Genomic DNA, 18,963 nt, shown 5'->3' on the forward strand with positions numbered 1-18,963 from the left:
CCTGATGTATCATGGAAGTTCTGAAGAAAGACCTGGATTTAAATCTTAGGTCTGCCACTTAATAGCTACGTCACCCTGGACAATTTTTAATTTCCTCAGCTCCTATTTTCCCATCTATAAAGTCAAATCTATATCACCTACCTCGCAGGTTGTTGGCAAGATTAGATAACACAATGCATATCAAACTATCATGTAAAAAAAAAAACCAAACTGTCATGTAATCGGGTCATGCTGCAACTAAGTGCCTAGCACATACTAAGCATCTGAATTTTAGCTTTCATCACTAATGTTGGTATTTTAAGCACAGTGACAATAATTTGATAAAATATAACCTAAGTTAATTTTTTAAACATAAGATCTTCTCTTTAAATAAAACTTCTTTGCTTAGAATATCCAGTTTCAAAACCATCACACAAAAGACTGACTACTGACTTTCTGCTCAGGCTCCTCTGTCTACTGAGGATGCCCTTTCCATGCCTCCTCTTTATTTTCTTCCTCCAATCTCTGAATTCCTACTCTTCAACTCGTTGTTGAGTTATGGGAGATGCAGATGTAGATATCCTATGTAGATCTCGTAACTAAAATATAAGTAAACAAGTGCTGAAAATGAAGAACTTCATAACAGGGACTCAAATATTTGTCAATTCAAAGATTGGACAGCTGTAAGCACAACGCAAAATAATTTCACATCTTCCTTTTCTAAAGAATCTACCGCTGGGTACTCTAAGAACTAAAAAATAAGTATAACTAAAAGTGACAATTCTTTGTGCATTTGCTAATCAAGAGGATTTCTAAGTCCAAAAAAAGCAGTTTGGGAACACTGTCATACTTATAGATTAAAATCTCATTCCTAAAGAGAATTTACCAAGAGTGCTATGCTTTCTAGAAATTTAATCTAATATAAGATGTTAATTTTACAGTGAAGAAAGTGCAGTCAGAAGTTAATAATAACTTAACTGAAGAAATCAAAAGTTGAAAACTTTATCAAGTATATTAGAAATCCAGCCATTGTGCACTTAAAAATCATTGAGGATTTTCTATATGTCTGACAAGATTATGGACAAATAGACATTTTTCCAAGTTACTATAAGAAATATATACTTTTAGCACTTCCCTGGTGGTCCAGTGATTAAGACTCCACGCTTCCACTGCAAGGGACACGGGTTCACTCCCTGGTTGGGGAACCAAGATCCCACATGCCACGCTGTGCAGCCAAAAATTTTTTTAAAAAAAAGAAATACAGAATTTTTTCAAAGTTAAAGAATAAGTTAAACTTACCTGAACTTTATACTACCTGAATATATGAAGCATAACTATGCAACCTAGAAGTAGTAGAAAATGATACAGCGTAACTTTATTATATGCTCTATTCCACTGAAGGTATCAAATTCAAAAATGACTTACCCTTTGAGCTCTTTCTTTTAAATCTTGATCTTGAGCTAAAAACGATTCCAATTTTTTCTGAATGTCTGTAAGTTTTTCTGGATTGATTCTTTTGTAACAAAAAGATAAAGATTAAACTAAGACATCTCAATTTTAGAAACTGAAAACAGTACACAGCATTTTCTATTTTCCTCAGTATTTTTTAAATCTATAACATTATTTCTCATCTATGACCCAGATTAGACTGAAATTACACTAGACAGAAATTTGACTCTGCATATTTTGAATAATGCAGGAAAAAGAAATGTAAAATTGACATTTTCTCTAAACAACCCATGCTGAGTGAGTGAAAGATTAGGTTAACACCACAATTAGCAATGTTCACTTCTTAAGTCTTTAAGGATAGAAAGTAGCCTCTTGTGGGAGGTGGATCATCAATGAAATGGAATAAATGAAAGCAAACGTCATTTTTATACGATTTCCGTTTTCAGTCAAATACCATAAAACAAAAGTCAAATAATAAACAAGTAGCCAAGGATATAAATATTGTTTTCCTTAACTAGAAATCAGGCATAACATAATAGAATGGTTACTTAAATCTGCCCGGGTTTAGAATGAAAATTACAGGAAAGGATGTAATTCTTACAAGCATCCATTCTAGGTTTCACAAAGGAAATTCCACTTGTTTCCTTGATTTTAGACTGAACAATTTTGTTCCTGAAAAGCTGGAGTGGTAATAGGTGGTGGCAGATGAGGTGTTTTTTACTTTTTTTAATTGTAGAAAATATCAAAATATACAAAGGTAGAAAACTTTCACTCAGCCTCAACAACTATCAACTCACACCCAATCTTGTTTCATCTAAACTCTTATCCACTCCTCCACCACATCTAACCACCCTCCCAAGTTATTTTCCTCCAAATGAAAGCAGGGTGTTTCAAGGGCCCCAATATAAGTGAGACTACAATCAATTCTGCTGACACTCAATCTAAACATCTTCAATGACAGGAGAGGACAATCCTCTGAAATAGACAGACAACCCCAAAAATAAGTTCATCCAAGAGGTTTAATCCTTTCAACCATCAATGCCTCCTGATGCTAACAAGGTCTCTTTTTCATCTTGTTTTCTCCGATGACAGTCTTCTAAAAAAGTTGTTAAAAACAAAGCAAACAAAAAGTCCAAAATCATACAGCAGAAAAGCTTAGAGGGAGGAAGGAATTAGGTATACATAATTAGGCATAATAATTTCATGCCTTCATTTTTCTAACAATAATATCAAGACAGCAAATAGTTCTTACTTGATTTCCTTCACAGGCACTTTCTTCTGAAGAAGCTGCTGCACCATCCCTTTTTCTTCTGAGGGAAGCAAAATTAATAGAGCTTCACCATCCTCTTTGTACCTAAACAAAACACAAACAAAATCCCTTCCACATTAATGCAATCTGCACTTTACATTTTAACAGTTTGATCAACAGGTAACACGAAAGCAAGTTCACCAAATTAGTAAATATTAGGAATACCATTTTTTTAACATCTGTGACAACAGAAAACTAGGGCTCTTGAACACCTTTTTCAAAATCCATCACTAGTTACAATTCCCATTGATTTTTAGGCTATACCACAGTAGAAGAGACAAATCAATTAAGAAGAATTTCTTAAATAACGGTCTACCTATAGCAAGGAGACAATTTCTCATTCAAGTCACAAGACTGCTGTAATAAAATTAATCATTTAATAAACATGGCTCCCAATACATTAAGGAAATCTAATCATCTTCCCGGAAATTTTTCTTCTACCTTGGGAATAACATGGTTCCGAGTTCAGAGGCATCAGTTATAAGGGGATCTCTGCTCCACTGGAAAACTTACTACCTCTAATCCATGATTTCTCTTCCTTCACCTAGTATACGTGCACCATCAAAAATTTCTATGTAAGTGGGCCATAAGGCACCCCATAGTTACTTAAGCTTCTTGTGCTACTTATATACAGATTTCCTTGACACCTTAGATATTACATGCAAGCAGTAAGACAGAATAGAATCAGGTATTTGTAGAAATTTCTTAAAGTCACAAAAGAAAAAGTAATCTCAAAGCATTCTCTTCAGGGTTCATGCTATAAATATGAGGGGCAAATAAATTTTTATAGTTAACCAAATAAACTATTTACTGAGAAACTTTGTGCCAGGTATAAATTGTGAAGAACACAAATAAATAGAAGATGAATATCCCTGCCTTCAGTGATCCAACAATATGGTTACCAGAAAAGACAAACTCACACAAAAGCAATAGACTCAAAAAACAGTCCCAAAATGGTAAATCACCAAGTGTCAAAGGATAACCACTGGCAATGAAGCGCCATGAACTCAGAAGTGAAAGGAGGACACTAAGGGTTAGCCAGAGAAAAAGAGAAACATGTCACAGCAGATGGAATTTGAGGTGGGCCTTAGAAATGGATACAAAGGGAAAAGCTGAGGTATTCCAAAGAGGATAAATGGCATGAACAAAGGAGTGGGAACCAGAAAATACAAGACAAACACAGAGCAAACTAAAGACAGGAGAAGTTCAACCGAAGCCAGTGTATGTAAGTGCACAGCAGGAAAGATTGCCAGAAGGTACATGAGAGTCTGGTTTTAGAGGACCTTGGATAAGTCTCTAGAGAGACCAACTACCACTGTATATAAGCAGACCTTTATCACTGTACACTGGAGGAAAACTGACTTTGTTGACTTATTGTCAATCCAAAGACTGAAGAGCAATTTTTACCTCACATGTTGATTTCAAAATTCTATTCCTACACAAAAGGGTAAAAAAACTCCAGTGTAATACCATTACAAAAGTATGTGTGTTTATATATTTTTATGTATACCCAGACACACAGAAAAGTATGAAATAAAACATCAAAAGTATTAAAAGGTTTAAGTTAATTCATAAATTTAAAAAAATTAAGGGGCTACTATATACCAGTCACTGAAATAGAGTGATAAAACAGATACAGTTCTGGCTGTCACAGAGCTTACAGACTATTAGGGATAGACATAAAACCCGTAATAACAACAAAGTGATATGACTGCTACAGTAGACAGTAGACATACGGGAAGCTACAAGAACACATAACACAGAGCTCTACACAATGTGCTCTAGGAATTTAAAAAAAAAAAAAAAAAAAAAAACTGCCCTGAGAAAATGACATCTAAGAGCTGAGATTTAAAGAACAATTAGGAATTAGTCAACCGTTAGGGGAGAGTCAAGTTTTCCAGGGGAAAAACAGCATTTGAGAGAGTCCAGTGGGTAGTTTTGGCTACTTCGTGCTTGTTTGTTTTTTCCATGTTTTCTAAATGCTTCTGTATTAAACAGGGAGATGAGAGTAATTAAGCATACATTTACTCCTTTTACAAAGAATCTGTTTCACAACTGAAAAACTTCTTCCCTGTATTTTAATACAGGCTAGTATGACTCAAATGTTTCATCTTAATTTACTATGAAGAAATATGAATTGAAAGCATTTCCCCTAAGCACTGTTGGACTAAACTATCTGTGAGCAGAAATTATTAGTCTATAAAGTAGTGAGGTACCTGAACAAACAAGATATCTGAGAGACATCGCAACTACTGAAATTCTAAAATTTTACCAAGGACAGGGTGAAGGTCAAAGAGGACACAGATCAGTTAATACTGACTCACTATGTATGCACTTACCAAATACCCTCAAAGCAGCCCGACTCTTGAGGTAAAATCAGTTACCTTCATAAGTAAAAAAGCTTATTTCATGTGGTACAAAGAAAAACAATTAGGTATAAGGGAGATTAGTGGGTTGAAGGATAACAAACGCTTCTAACATCCTACATCCAAATTCAGAGATGGAGAGAGAAAATAGAAAGGCTTCCAAAGTCTACTTAGGCCAGAGCTGCAGCAAAGGGGTAACGAGAAATCTCTAGGATATCAAAAAGGAATCCAATGAAGATCTCGATCTTCAGACTGACTCATAACTAACCATCTACATCTATCTTATCTACCCATTCATGCATCCAGGGATAATCTAGGAGGATAAGTCACGAGTAAAGTCACAAAGGGGCCATATTCAAACCTTTAACAGAATATACCTAAGAGAATATACACATAAAAGGCTAAGGTTAAGACAGACTGCAACACTTAAATTTAGAAGAAAAACATTCCCAAAGGAAAATGGAAAAACATGTCCAAAGTCGAATCCCACAAAGCAAGCATCTTTTAATAAAGATCATCACTGGTTATTTTACCTATTTTACATCACACACATCTTTTCCCAGAAACAACGTAAAGCACAAATTATCTCCCACATACCAACACCCAAAATTTTCCAGTAAGCTTTTATTTCAAAAAGAAAAGCACTTTTAAAAAAGCATAAGCGCGTTTGCCCCCCTTTTTTAAAAATGCTTACAAGAATAATCTATTTACCCATGAGCTAGCTTTTATATTTCCAAAGCAATATCCAAGACCCAAGGCTAAATATATGCATAGAGAAATAAATGTTCTTCATAAGACCTACATTTTAAAGTTCTATATATTTAGACAGATTATTTTAAGAAACACTGTAGGCATCAAAAAAAAAAAAAAAAGCCCTGCATCTGAAACAAAACAAAGTCTCATTTTTACCATCAGTGTTAATACCATGTTACATTTATGTAACTCTTCAGAATTTATGATAAGCTTCATTTTACATTAATTTGCCAATCTTAAAAGCAAGCAACCAATAGAGGAAGCAAATAAAAAAGTTCCTGAAAGGCCAAGAAATTGGCCTAAATAAATAAATAATTAGCTGATGACTACACTTTCAATTCCATACTCCTTTTCAACTATACCAGAATTCTGTCCGGAAAGAAGCATCCTCAATAGATTGACCATAACTGTCTGATATCAGGAAACTTACTTCTATACCCTACAGCTCACTTGTATCTCTAGCTAAATTAGGAGATCCAGACCACTGACTCTTGGATCCCAATGGTGATTCTTCCATTGAAATAACCTTGAAACAGTATGGCCAGAGAAAGGGAAAAAGGCCTTGCCATTCTGGCAATAGTTTGCCTTCTACCCAAGAACCATTAATCCTCCAATTCAGATTCCTCAACACAAACTCCATTCTAGTTGAGTCTTTAAATGGCCCTTAAACCTTGCTCACTCCTACCTTCAACAACTGCTGCAGCAGGATCTGACAGTGTTCACAACTGCCACTCAGTTCTCCCAGCCTGGTTCTCCAGGTTATCAATCAGGTTATAAAAGAATGTTTATAATGATTCAACTTTTGTAATTTAAAAATATATATATACAAACATACACAAAAAAGAAATTTTTCTAGGTGGTAGAATTTGGGTGGTTTAACTGTTTTGCCCATTGTCTCAAATTTGTATAATAAATAAGCATTTCTTTTGTAATAAAACACAAGTTATTAAAAACAAGTAAAAACTTTATAAGCTTTAAAAATCTACATCTTTTATATAACTCTTACCTTGTTTAACACATCCTAGTACTACCAATATTAGTGTATTCTCTTATCTTGACCATTAAATTAACATGTATGAATTTGACTTTCAGACCTAACATATATCGTATGTACCTAAAAGCTGGTGACTAAATATTTGGTGGGTGAAAAAATGTGAACAAACCACTAGAAGTTGCACTAGCAGATCAAATACTGGATTTGGAATCAACAGAACTGATTTCAAGTCCCAGTTCTACTATTCATTAGCTTTATAACCTTGGACAATGAGTCACTTTATCACTATATATTGCATTTTCTTATTTATAAATTATGCAGTTTGAATGAGATGATCTAGGTCTCTTTAGGACCTTAATTCTACACCTGTGGCTGTATTAATATACTAGTCATTGTTCACAATACAAGTATGATCAAGAGGTGGAGAAATGGAGACAACTGTTGGTCACACTCTGCTATTCCACAGCCCTTCTCTCTTTTGTCCCTGCCCTCTGTCTGCTTCTATTCTCCCTATGCCTTAGCCTTACCTGTGGCAACCAGCCCCAAGAGTTCCTATCACTATGGGAGGACAGTACAGTCAGCCATACAGAGGCAGACAGACAGCCATAAGAATCAGAGTCCAATTGTTCTGCTTCTCCTGCACAACGTGGTATAAAGCAGAGCTTATTCCAGGATCTAAAGATACTACACTAGATTTAAAAAAGAAAAAGACAGACTGGGAAATATTCCAGGAAAGATGAAGTCATCTGCAGCCTAAGATCTCAGAAATACAAACAGGTATACCACATAGGCTCAACAGTTTGACAAATGAGGTTCACCATAAAACAACTGGAAAGAAACCAAGCTGGCTAACATGCGTTGCATGGAAAGCTTCTAGCAAACTGAGTAAGTATAAGGATTTATGAAGTTCACAGGGTAAGGGTAGAAATCATTAAACTCTGTCAACTCTGTCCCCAGAAACAATTTTTTTTTGAAAAAGACTAAAGTTTTAATAGATTAAAAATAGGGCTTCCCTGATGGCGCAGTGGTTGAGAGTCCGCCTGCCGATGCAGGGGACACGGGTTCGTGCCCGGGTTTGGGAAGATCCCACATGCCGCGGAGCGGCTGGGCCCGTGAGCCATGGTCATTGAGCCTGCGCGTCCAGAGCCTGTGCTCCGCAACGGGAGAGGCCACAACGGTGAGAGGCCCGCGTACCGCAAAAACAAAAATAAATAAATAAAAAAATAAAAAGAAAACCTATACAAAAGTGGTACTGATACTACCTAAAATTATACTTTTAGGAACCTGAGAGATATGATCAATCCCATTTTATAAGAGAAAAAACTGAGGCTTAAAGAGGTTAAGAACACAAGGTCCAAGGGTACATAGCCATCAGGTCCAAACCTAAACTTCTTGACTTTTAAGGACAGTGTTTGATCAACTATGGGATATCTGTCTCTCACAGTCCAAATAAAGAAGGAAAATGCATATATTTTTAGTTTATCCTCATGACCATGAATGGCAGCAAACTTAAATAGAACTATCTACTTTCCTTCTCCAAGTACCTGCCTTTCAGACATTCTAGAAGCCCTGCATGGAAGCAACGGCCACTAGACTTCATTAAATGAAAATGGCTAGTTTGGGGCACACTGACAAGAACATGAGCTGCAGAGTCAGAAAGACCCAGGTATAAATCCCAGCCATGGTACTTCCTGAGTGATCTTAGATACATTTTACCTCACAATCTCTGAGAAACAGTTTTTAATAAGAAGACCTCTCTCATAAGGTTATTATAAAGGCTAAATGAGTTCATTCATATGCACCCAGCTATGTGTTAGGAAGTGAATGGCTAAGCCACAACCCATCATTCACTGTGGAGGTGCAGAAGGGGGCAGGGAAGAAGCTACCCTGGCCAAAAAAAAAAGTGATATAGTCAAACCTCCTCGTAAACATACCGATGACAAGCCTCCTGGGAAACAAACATGGTAGATCTGCTGGCATGAGAGTCCTCATCTATGAGATACTAAGACGATGTACCAGGTTTGTTTACAGCCTATGCATTTAAGGAGTAGGTCTCTGGGGTCAGCTTTGTAACTACACCAGTGGCCCATCTGTGTAAATGATAAACCTCATATATCACTTAGAGACTCTGAGGTTAATCTGAGCCACAGCACACCCTGATGTGGCAAGAATGCACCTGTGGAGCTGTAATGGAGGTCCCAGACCTCTTCCTGCTTCACCTATACCGCATGATTACCTTTGTACTTGAAATTACATACTAGTGAAGTTTGACATTAGGTGTGGTAGGCAGCTTCTAAATTACTGGCTCCCAATACAGAAAGTTCCCTACACACAAATCTTCAAGTTGCGAACTTTCAAAGATGCGAACGTGCATTCGCATGTCCAATCATGTAAGTTAGTTCATGTGTCTGGCGTACATTGTCATGTGCATGCATCCTCTACAAGTGGTTGTGCTTTTGTGTACTTTACTGTACAGTACTGTATAGAGTACAGTAATACTGTACAGTTTCGTTATTTCGAGCTAGATCTGCAAGAGGATGACTTCATTGAACCCTTTGCTGTACAACATGAGGAGCTTACTAATGAAGACCTGATGGAATTGGAGGCCCAGAGAAAGGACCAAGAGAGAAAAGAGGAAGAAGAAGTAACTGAAGAACCAAAGAGATTCACGACGCAGGAAATGGCAAGGGGATTTTCTTTATTTGAGGAGGCACTGATAAGTTTTTCAGGCATAGGACCCTAACGTAGAATGGTACACAAAGGTTGCAGCAGCTGTTCAGAATGCAATCCAGTGCTACCAAGTCATCTATGATGAGAAAAAAAGAGCTACTATCCAGACATCACTGGATTGTTTTTTCAAGAGGGTAGAGAGAGTTGAATCCAACAAGGAACCAGAATCTGTGCCATCAGCGTCAGGCGTGAGTGAAACTGCAGCTTGCCCTCAGTCTCCCACTGCTGACAATCCTTCAGCTCTACCATCTCTCACCTCCTCTCCCTCCTCCAGTCAGTAACTCTTCTTGCCTGTTCACTCGATGCAAGCCCCTGGATGCCAGCTGTTGTACTATACTGTTGTACTCTTCAAGGTACTGTACTGTAAGATTTAAATGTTTTCTTTATTTTTTGTGTTTGTTTTTTATGTATTATTTGTGTGAAAAGTATTATAAACCTATTACAGTACAGTACTATATAGCCGATTGTGTTGGTTGGGTACCTAGGCTAACTTTGTTGGACTTACAAATTGGACTTATGAACACGCTCTCAGAACAGAACTCGTTTGTATGTAGGGGACTTAACTGTAAGCTGGGCCTCCTAGCCAAGATGAAGTGTTGACACTGCTCTTGGCAATGATTTTTTGTGTGTGACACCGAAAGCAAAGGCAACAAAAGCAAAAACAAACAAGTGGGACTACATCAAAATAAAAAGCTCCTGCACAGAAAAGGAAACCATCGACAAAATAAAAAGGCAACCTACTGAATGGGAGAAAATATTTGCAAACCATATATCTGTTAAGTTCTAAAATATTCAAGCAGGCTTCCCTGGTGGCGCAGTGGTTAAGAATCCGCCTGCCAATGCAGGGGACATGGGTTGAAGCGCTGGTCAGGGAAGATCCCACATGCTGTGGAGCAACTAAGCCCATGCACCACAACTACTGAGCCGGTGCTCTAGAGCCTGCCAGCCACAGCTACTGAGCCTTGAGTGCCATAACTACTGAAGCCCACGTGCCTAGAGCCCGTGCTCTGCAACGACAGAAGCCACCGCAATGAGAAGCCTGCGCACCACAACGAAGAGTAGCCCCCACTCGCCACAACTAGAGAAAAGCCCGCACGCAGCAACGAAGACCCAACACAGCCATAAATAAATAAATAAATTTATTTATTTTAAAAACCAAAATAAAATAAAATAAAATATTCAAGGAATTCACACAATAGCAAAAACCAAAGAATCTCATTCAAAAAATGGGCAGAAGACTTGAGTAGACATTTTTTTCAAAGAAGACATACAAATGGTCAACAGGTACATGAAAAGGTTCTTAACGTCACTAATCATCAGAGAAATGCAAATCAAAACCACTATAAGATATCACCTCACACCTTTCAGAATAGCTATTATACAAAAGATTGGAAATGACAAGTGTTGGCAAGGATGTGGACAAAAGGGAACCCTTGTGCACTGTTGGTGGGAATGTAAATTGGCGCAGTCAGTATAGAAAACAGTATGGAGGTTCCTCAAAAAAATTAAAAACAGAATTACCATGTAATCCAGCAATTCCACTTCTGGGTATTTATCCAAAGAAAAGAAAAACAATAACTCAAAAAGATATACGCACCCCCATGTTCACTGCAGCATTATTTACAATTGCCAAGATACGGAAGCAACCTAAGTGTCCACCAATGGATGAATGGATAAAGAAGATGTAGCATATATATACAATGGAATATTATCTGGCGTTAAAAAGAATGAAATTTTGCCATTTGCAACAACATGAAAGGACCTTAAGGGCATTACACTATAGAAAATATGTCAGGAGCCAGGTGGGGCAAAAATAGATTTAAAAACATAAGTGAAATAAGTCAGAGAAAGACAAATACTGTATGATCTCACTTATATGTGGAATCTAAAAACAAACAAACAAAAAACCAAGCTCATAGATACAGAGAACAGACTGGTGGTTGCCAGGGGCAGGGAATAGACAAAATGGGAGAAGGGGAACAAAATTCCAGTTATAAACTAAGTCATGTGGATGTAATGTACAGCACAGTGACTACAGCTAATAATACTGTACTGTATATTTGAAAGTTGCTAAGAGAGTAGACCTTAAAAGTTCTCATCACAAGAAAAAAAAATTCTGTAACTATGTATGGTAACAGATTAGACTTATTTTGATGATCATTTTGCAAAATATACAAATACTGAATTGTTATGTTGTACACCTGAAACTAATATAATGTTGTGTGTCAATTATTAAAAAAAAAAATGGAGGCTGACTTCTGAGTCCAGGTCATAAAAGACATTGCTACTTCCACCATACTCCTTCTTCCCCTCTCATTTGCTCTCTCTGATGAGGCCAGCTGCCACATTGTGAGAAGCCCTCTGAAGAGGAGGACCGCATGGAAGGAACTGAAAGACACCTCTGACCAACAGCCAGCAAGAGAATGAATCCTGTCAACAAGCACACGCATGAGCTTGGAAAGAGACCAACCCCCCGTTGAGCCTTAAAGTACCTGTGACACCTTGATTTGCAACCTTGTGACAGACCAAGAGCCAGAGGACCCAGATGAGCCACACCTGAATTCCTAACCCACAGATACCATGAGATTGGTTCTTGCTTCAAGCCACTAAGTTGTGGGGTAATTCATTACACCACAATAGATAATTTATGTTATCTCTGATTCATGAGTCTGATTTGAGAAGCTAATTGTGTTATCTCAAGTGCCTCCTCGGTTCCAGACCCTGTTCTAAGTGCTCTGGAACCATCAATTAAGTAGACAAACTCCTTTGCCTTTACGGAGCTTACACTCTAATGAAGAGAAAAAGAAAAAAACAATAAATAAAATAAGTAAATGCTCTAGTATATTTGAAGGTGATAAGTGCTATGGAAAAAAGATAATATAGAGCAAGGTGAGGAGGAGTGGTAGGGGCAGTGTAAAGAAAGGCAGCCATGTGGATACTTGAGGGAAAAGCATTCCAGTGGAAGAAACTTAATATAAAGGCTTTGAGGCAAAAATATGCCTGGCATGCAGGAGAAATAGCAAGACCAGTGTGGAGAACAAGCAGAGAATAACAGGAAATAAGATTGGAGGGGGGTTGAGTAGCATAGGCCCAGTAGGTCACTGGCTTTTACTCTGAGTGAAATGGGGAGCCATCAGAGTAGTCCCATGATCTGAGTTGTTTTTTTAAAGGATCATTCTGTCTGCTGTATTGAGAATAGACAGGAGAGCAGGGGGGAAGTGCTAGGAAATAAGAGACTCCTAAGAAATATCAGCCCCCTTATCTACCTCTCTAGCTATAGTGGTCATACTCTACCCCAGCTCAATGCTTTTTGATGCAAAATAAAGCATTGGTTTTGCCTTTTTGCTTTAAATCCTAGATAACAACAAAGGCAGAAGGCCATGTGAGGAAGCACCAGCCTCTATCTAGGAGGAGCTGAGTAAAGTTAGCATCTTCAGTCAACGAAGGAATCAAAGTAATAAGAATTTTCGCTAGCAAAGACTGTTCCTATCTTATACGTAAGATATACACAGTATGTTTCAGTAAATTAATGCTCATGGAAATTGTCTTTTCACTTTTATTATTTCAATTTACAAATCAATTGAAGACACTATTTAAAAAATTCTCATTATCTATTCCATAAAGTACTAGTATTTAACACAAACAAACCATGAACTCTGCACAGTTTATCACATTAGAAATTTTAACTACTTCCCATCTTCATATTTGCTGTTTTTAATCTAAACTGATGCAAGCCAGCGTGCAATGCAAAGAACTGGCCTCTGCTGCCCCCTACTGGAATCACATTTTGCTACCTAAATCTCCCACAAACAAAATCTGAGATCCACAAAATACAGCCAGGCAAATAAGGCTCGGTTGAAATACTGCTGGAATTTTACCACTACTCTGGAAAGCCAAGCAGTTATATATATAAAGTCCCAACTCTTATATATAAACTCCCAACTGTTTAAATATACACAGTTATATATAAGCTCCCATCTTCCACCCACAGACCCCTACTGCCCAAATAAAAGCATTTTAAAAATTAGGAGTATCTGATATGTAAGGACTTTCCATTCCCAAATCCTTCTTATTTTCAACTGGACATTTTTATAAGAAATAGAAGAGCTTGGTTTTATGAGTACTAAAAACTACAAGCCCTAAAGACATTCGCTTTTAAGTGGTAGAATGTATCACAGAACACGGCTTTTAAAAACGATATTCATATTCCTTGCCTCACTTGTCTCCTAAACGAGATCATTTTGTTAAAAGGGGTGTGGATAGTTAAGAAAACAGAAATTTCTCCCAATTGCTAAAGATCAAAAGAATTTTAAACAGGTGAATAAATTAAAACAGATAAAGCACTTAAGGCAACAAGTACCTAAACCACCCTTTATTTTTAGCTAAAACATAGAAAGGAAAAAAACAGATTCCCCAAACCTTAGCTATTTTGCCACAAAGCAGTGAATTCATTTCTCAATATTCATATAGTATAGTTCACTTCCAAAAGCAAACACTATCTGGCAACCTAGTTTTAATTCCAGCATATACACAGGATTTTAATTAGTTTCAAGCTTTAATTTAGCTTTTATTCAATTCAATTATCCAGTCTGATGGCCCACAAAATTTCTAATTATCTCTAAGCCCATTAATGGTAACTTTTAACTTTTTGCAGTTTTTTTTTTATTAGACTGACAAAGAAAAAATAAGCATTACATATCCTAAACCTTTCCACTAACTATACATCTAAAATAGTCAATTCAAAATACTTTTAACTGGTTACAAAGGGTCAAACAGGCTTGTACTTTAAAAGTTAATGACCATATTAGAAACTACATTATAATAGTTTTTCCAATTGGTATTCTCTCTTCAAACACAATAATTGTGATGTTGTACCTCCTCTTCACCTCCAGTCATTAAAACCAATTTAATGCTTACCATGGCATGTTCAACTACGTTAAGATTTTTAACGACTTCTCCAGGAACCAAGCACCCTGAAATATTTCCCCTTCTTGAAACTTTTCCTGATACACTGAGATGTCAAATAATCTTCATCTAGGATGAATAATTTTAAAATACTGCTAAATGTATTCTATAAAGGAATCAGTTTAACCTGTCCATGCCCACACCATTGGCACATCTAAACAGCCTGTCTGGCCTGGTCCAATACACTAATGAGAGATGATATCCACCAACCTCCCCTATCCAGAGGCCCACAGGGCCATGAAGTGCAAATGTTTGCATAGATACATGTACAAATTCATACATGCTACACATTTACTGAGGAGAATTAAACAGTGGTGAAATATTAATTCCACCAAGCACTACTAATGACTTCTCTAAATATCTCACTAGGAAAGACAATCCAAACGTGTACCCAACACAAAGACCACTGATGCACCATGTACCTTCTTACAAAATGGAAGACAAAGCTGCTGTTCTACTTATGTCCCATTTACTTAGATCCCACTAGAAACCAAAAGGTTACCAGTCTAAAGACAAGTCTGTCTGAATGTACAATGAAATCATACACAGAGCCTAGTTCTAACTCTACTACTTGCTCAAATTATACAATTAATTACAATAAAAAAGACTTTTAAATCCTCTAGTACAATCCTACTGTTAAATAGTTTTATCTTTCACTATTGTACTATTCTCTCCTTTCCTTCTTCATGCTGGTCAAAAGAAATGCTTTTAATTTAAATGAGTACATTTTGATCATAGCCCATGTTTAACAGCCCACAGGGTAAATCTGAATCAATCGAAAAATGTTTAAACATTAAAACAGTTTATGAAAATTAGAAAATTATAGAAAGAAGGAGCTCTATATCTTGTTAGGCGGTAGAACAGGAAAAACCTCCACTTCAACCGAAACAACAAAATTGACCAAATACAAACAAAAAAAGTTTTTCCCTTTAAAGCCATCCAAGAACAGTAGATACAAAGAAATTTAAGAGACTCAACTCCAAAGGGACTTCCTAGATAAGCAAAGGATAGAGGACACATTCAAATTTGAGGCCACTGGTTGAAATGGGTGCAGGGCAGGTAGAAAAGCAAGCCTGCTGGCGAATGACAGACTTTGCTTAGATGAGGATTTCTTTTTTTTTTTTTTTTAAGATTTATTTATTATTTATTTATTTTATTTATTTTTGGCTGCATCAGGTCTTTTAGTTGCGACATGCGGAATCTTCGTTGAGGCATGTGGGATCTTTCGTTGTGGCACACAGGCTCTTCGTTGCAGTGCACAGACTCTTTGTCGCGGTGCGCGGGCTTCTCTCTAGTTGCAGAGTGTGGGTTTTTTCTCTTCTCTAGTTGTGGCGCACAAGCTCCAGGGTGCGTGGGCTCTGTAGTGTGCAGCACGCAGGCTCTCTAGTCGAGGGGCACGCAAGCTCAGCAGTTGTGGCACGTGGGCTTAGTTGCCCCATGGCATGTGGGATCTTACTTCCCTGATCAGGGATCGAACACATGCCCCCTGCATTGCAAGGCGAATTCTTTACCACTGGACCACCAAGGAAGTCCCTAGATGAGGATTTAAATCTTGGGTCTTAAAGATCCTGCCATCCCTGGGAACTCATTAAATAGAAGTTGGTGGCTTAATAATCAGAAGTAACTTGGTCCATTTAAACCAACAGTTGGTGTCTCTTCCAGCATTAATGTCTCACTGACATCCATATTATAAATACTCATGCAGTTTTGATGAGAAAGAAAATGTAAAACCAAAGAGATAGTCCATCATAACCAATCACAACCTTATTGTGATTATATTTAGGTTGTTTCCAGTTTTCTTTTTTAAACAAAATATACCCACATTTGAAGAACCTCATATTTGAATCTATGTGAGGTAAAAATGCCTGTTAATAAGCTCACACCTCAAAAACCTACAGAAATCTCTGAAAGAAAACTTCCCTTTAGTTAGTAAGGGGGTTTATGTGACTCAGAAAGATTATAACCTCTCAGGAGACAAAAATGTCTATTTCTCTTTGCATGTGTAAACCTAAGAGAGTTGCCATGTGTTCTCATGACTGCAACAAAATTAGAGATAGGAGTAAATATCAATCACATTCTACTGAAATTATGCATTTTATTGTCTGTATTCCCTCCAGGTTTCAAGATGAACGAGGTCAGGAATCATGTCTGTTTTGCTCGTTTTATCTCCTACTATGTACAATGCCTGGCACTTAATATGTATTTGTTAAATCCATATAGAACAAATGAATGAGTGAATCCAGATTACTTTCAGCTCTAACGTCTTTATGATTTTCTATTTTATGGTTTTATTATATGAATCTATGGTTCTTTGGTTCAACAATTTTAAGCAAAATGTATTTTAAACATATACCAGTAGTATTCAATAGAACTTTTCACAATGATGAAAATGTTCTATACCTGCTCTGTTCAAGATGTGGTATTAGCAGTTTAAATGTGACTAGTGTGACTGAGAAACTGTATCTTTATTTTAATTTAATTTTACTTAATTGAAATTTAAATAGCCACATGTTGCAAGTGGCTGCAATACTGCATGGCACACAGACCATTCCTTAACTTTAGGGAACAATGTTTTACAGCTGACTAGGGGCTCAGTGTTTGGAGATGCTTATGGAAAGAATCACATTTTACGATATGGACACATAGAACTCTTGTATTTTCTAGTAGTCCCTCCCTCAAAAAAAAATTATCAAGAGTAGATGGGATCTGAGTCTGAGTTAAAATACAGAAAGATATATTATATAGCACATAGTTAACAGAGGAAGAAATATCTTGTATCAGGTTGCCTCCCAAGAACTTGTATCTGCCAATCAAAACTGAACCCAACTGTTTCTCCTCTGTGAAGTTTTCTTCTCTACTTCCGCAGGAGCTCCATAAAACTTCTGTCAATACCTCTAAGACTGTATATGCCTCTACTATAGACTGTTTTCAAGGTACTAGAACGTCCTTAATGGAATGGACACTATATCTTATTTTCATGCAGAAGCTCACACCAGGCCTAATCCAGTACCTCACACGTGGTTGGTCTTTCACAAATGGTTACTTAGTGAAAAAGAATGAAATCCGGGGTCAAAAGATCTGAATTCTAGTCCTGTTTCTGCCATATACTTAGTGATTTGGGGTCTAACACTTAATTGGTTATTTCCAATTCTTAAACATTACAAATGTCAGTAAAATGAACACCTTTATAGAAACTTTATTAAGATCAATTTCTGGACATGGAATTACTGAAGCAAAAGGAAGAACTCTAAGGCTTTTGATAAGTACTAACAAATATTACCCAGAAAGATGCTAACATTTATAATTCTACCTGCAGCACACATCTCCCAACTTCACTGCAACCTCAACAGCTATGACGTAGCATGTTATCCTTTTCATTCATTCATGTATCTTTCTATGCCCTTTTCTCCCAAATGACTGACTTTGCTATATTCTTTTCCAAATAGCTCCCCCACATTCATGAGCAAACACAGGATACTTTTACTGGGGGTGGGGGGAGGTGAAAAGGGAGTATTTGGGAGTGGCCTCCAGCAATGCCTCTAATTCCCACACTAGAAAAAAGGAAAAGAGAAATCTATGACTCAAAACCACCTAGTCTCTTGTTAGAACCTATAACAGCGAAGGTAAGAGCACAGATCTAGACTACAGGAGTCAGACTGCCTTGGTTCAAATCCTGGCTCTATGGCTTTTCAAACAAAATGTTTAACTGCTCAAAACACTCAAGTTTTGTCATCTGAAAACAGAGACTGAATAAATAGTCTTATACCTCATCAAAGAGATGATGTTCAGTGAGCAGTTCTAATGAAAAGCTTAGTAAGGGAAGAAAGTTAAAACAAAAACACTAAAAGAAAATTTTCATGGATTTTTCTCAGCCCTCATCATCAAGTATCGGCCATAATGACTTAGCAAGAGCTGTCCACTTGCTAGCAACCAACGTCACAAAAATGTCAAACCAGCAGTCACTTACCTGAATTCCTCCATTCTTTGTACACAGTTCAGAAAGCACGCTTTTTTGCTTAGATAAAACCAAAAGCAAAGAAATGGGCCAGCACACCTACCTGGCAGTTCTACCTGCTCTGTGAATATATGTGTTGGCATCCTCTGGACAATCAAACTGAAGAACCCAATTCACAGCTGGGAAATCTGTACAGAAGGAATATCAAGTTGAAAAACCAGTTCCAAGATCTTCCTGCTGCACTATTTTTTATAATATTGTTTGCTAGGGCTTTCCATCACATCAAACTGATAGATATCATCTGTGGACACTATTAAAAATAAAATTAACTGCATGAACCGAGAGATAATAAACACTTCTCTTCTTTGACAAACTGAACTAAAATTAATGACAGTGTTTGAATGTGAAGATTATTTTGTATCTGACAGAGGAGACAGACTGCTTTGTGTCAGATAATGAAATA

The 18,963-nt window shown here is 37.1% G+C and overlaps 1 protein-coding gene across 1 annotated transcript in view; it reads right to left on the reverse strand.

Annotated features, from left to right (window-relative positions):
* The window catches only part of DDX10 (DEAD-box helicase 10), a 243,020-nt gene that overhangs the window by 197,403 nt on the left and 26,654 nt on the right, over positions 1-18,963 (reverse strand). The window contains exons 9-11 of the mRNA XM_079708600.1: positions 18,604-18,688; positions 2,681-2,782; positions 1,405-1,492 (exon numbers count right to left, since the gene is read on the reverse strand). Of these exons, the coding sequence (XP_079564726.1) occupies positions 1,405-1,492; positions 2,681-2,782; positions 18,604-18,688 (275 nt within the window). The remainder of the gene's footprint in view (positions 1-1,404; positions 1,493-2,680; positions 2,783-18,603; positions 18,689-18,963) is intronic.

Source organism: Hyperoodon ampullatus (assembly GCF_949752795.1).
Source record: "Hyperoodon ampullatus genome assembly, chromosome: 7".
Classification (NCBI taxonomy): Eukaryota; Metazoa; Chordata; class Mammalia; order Artiodactyla; family Ziphiidae; genus Hyperoodon; species Hyperoodon ampullatus.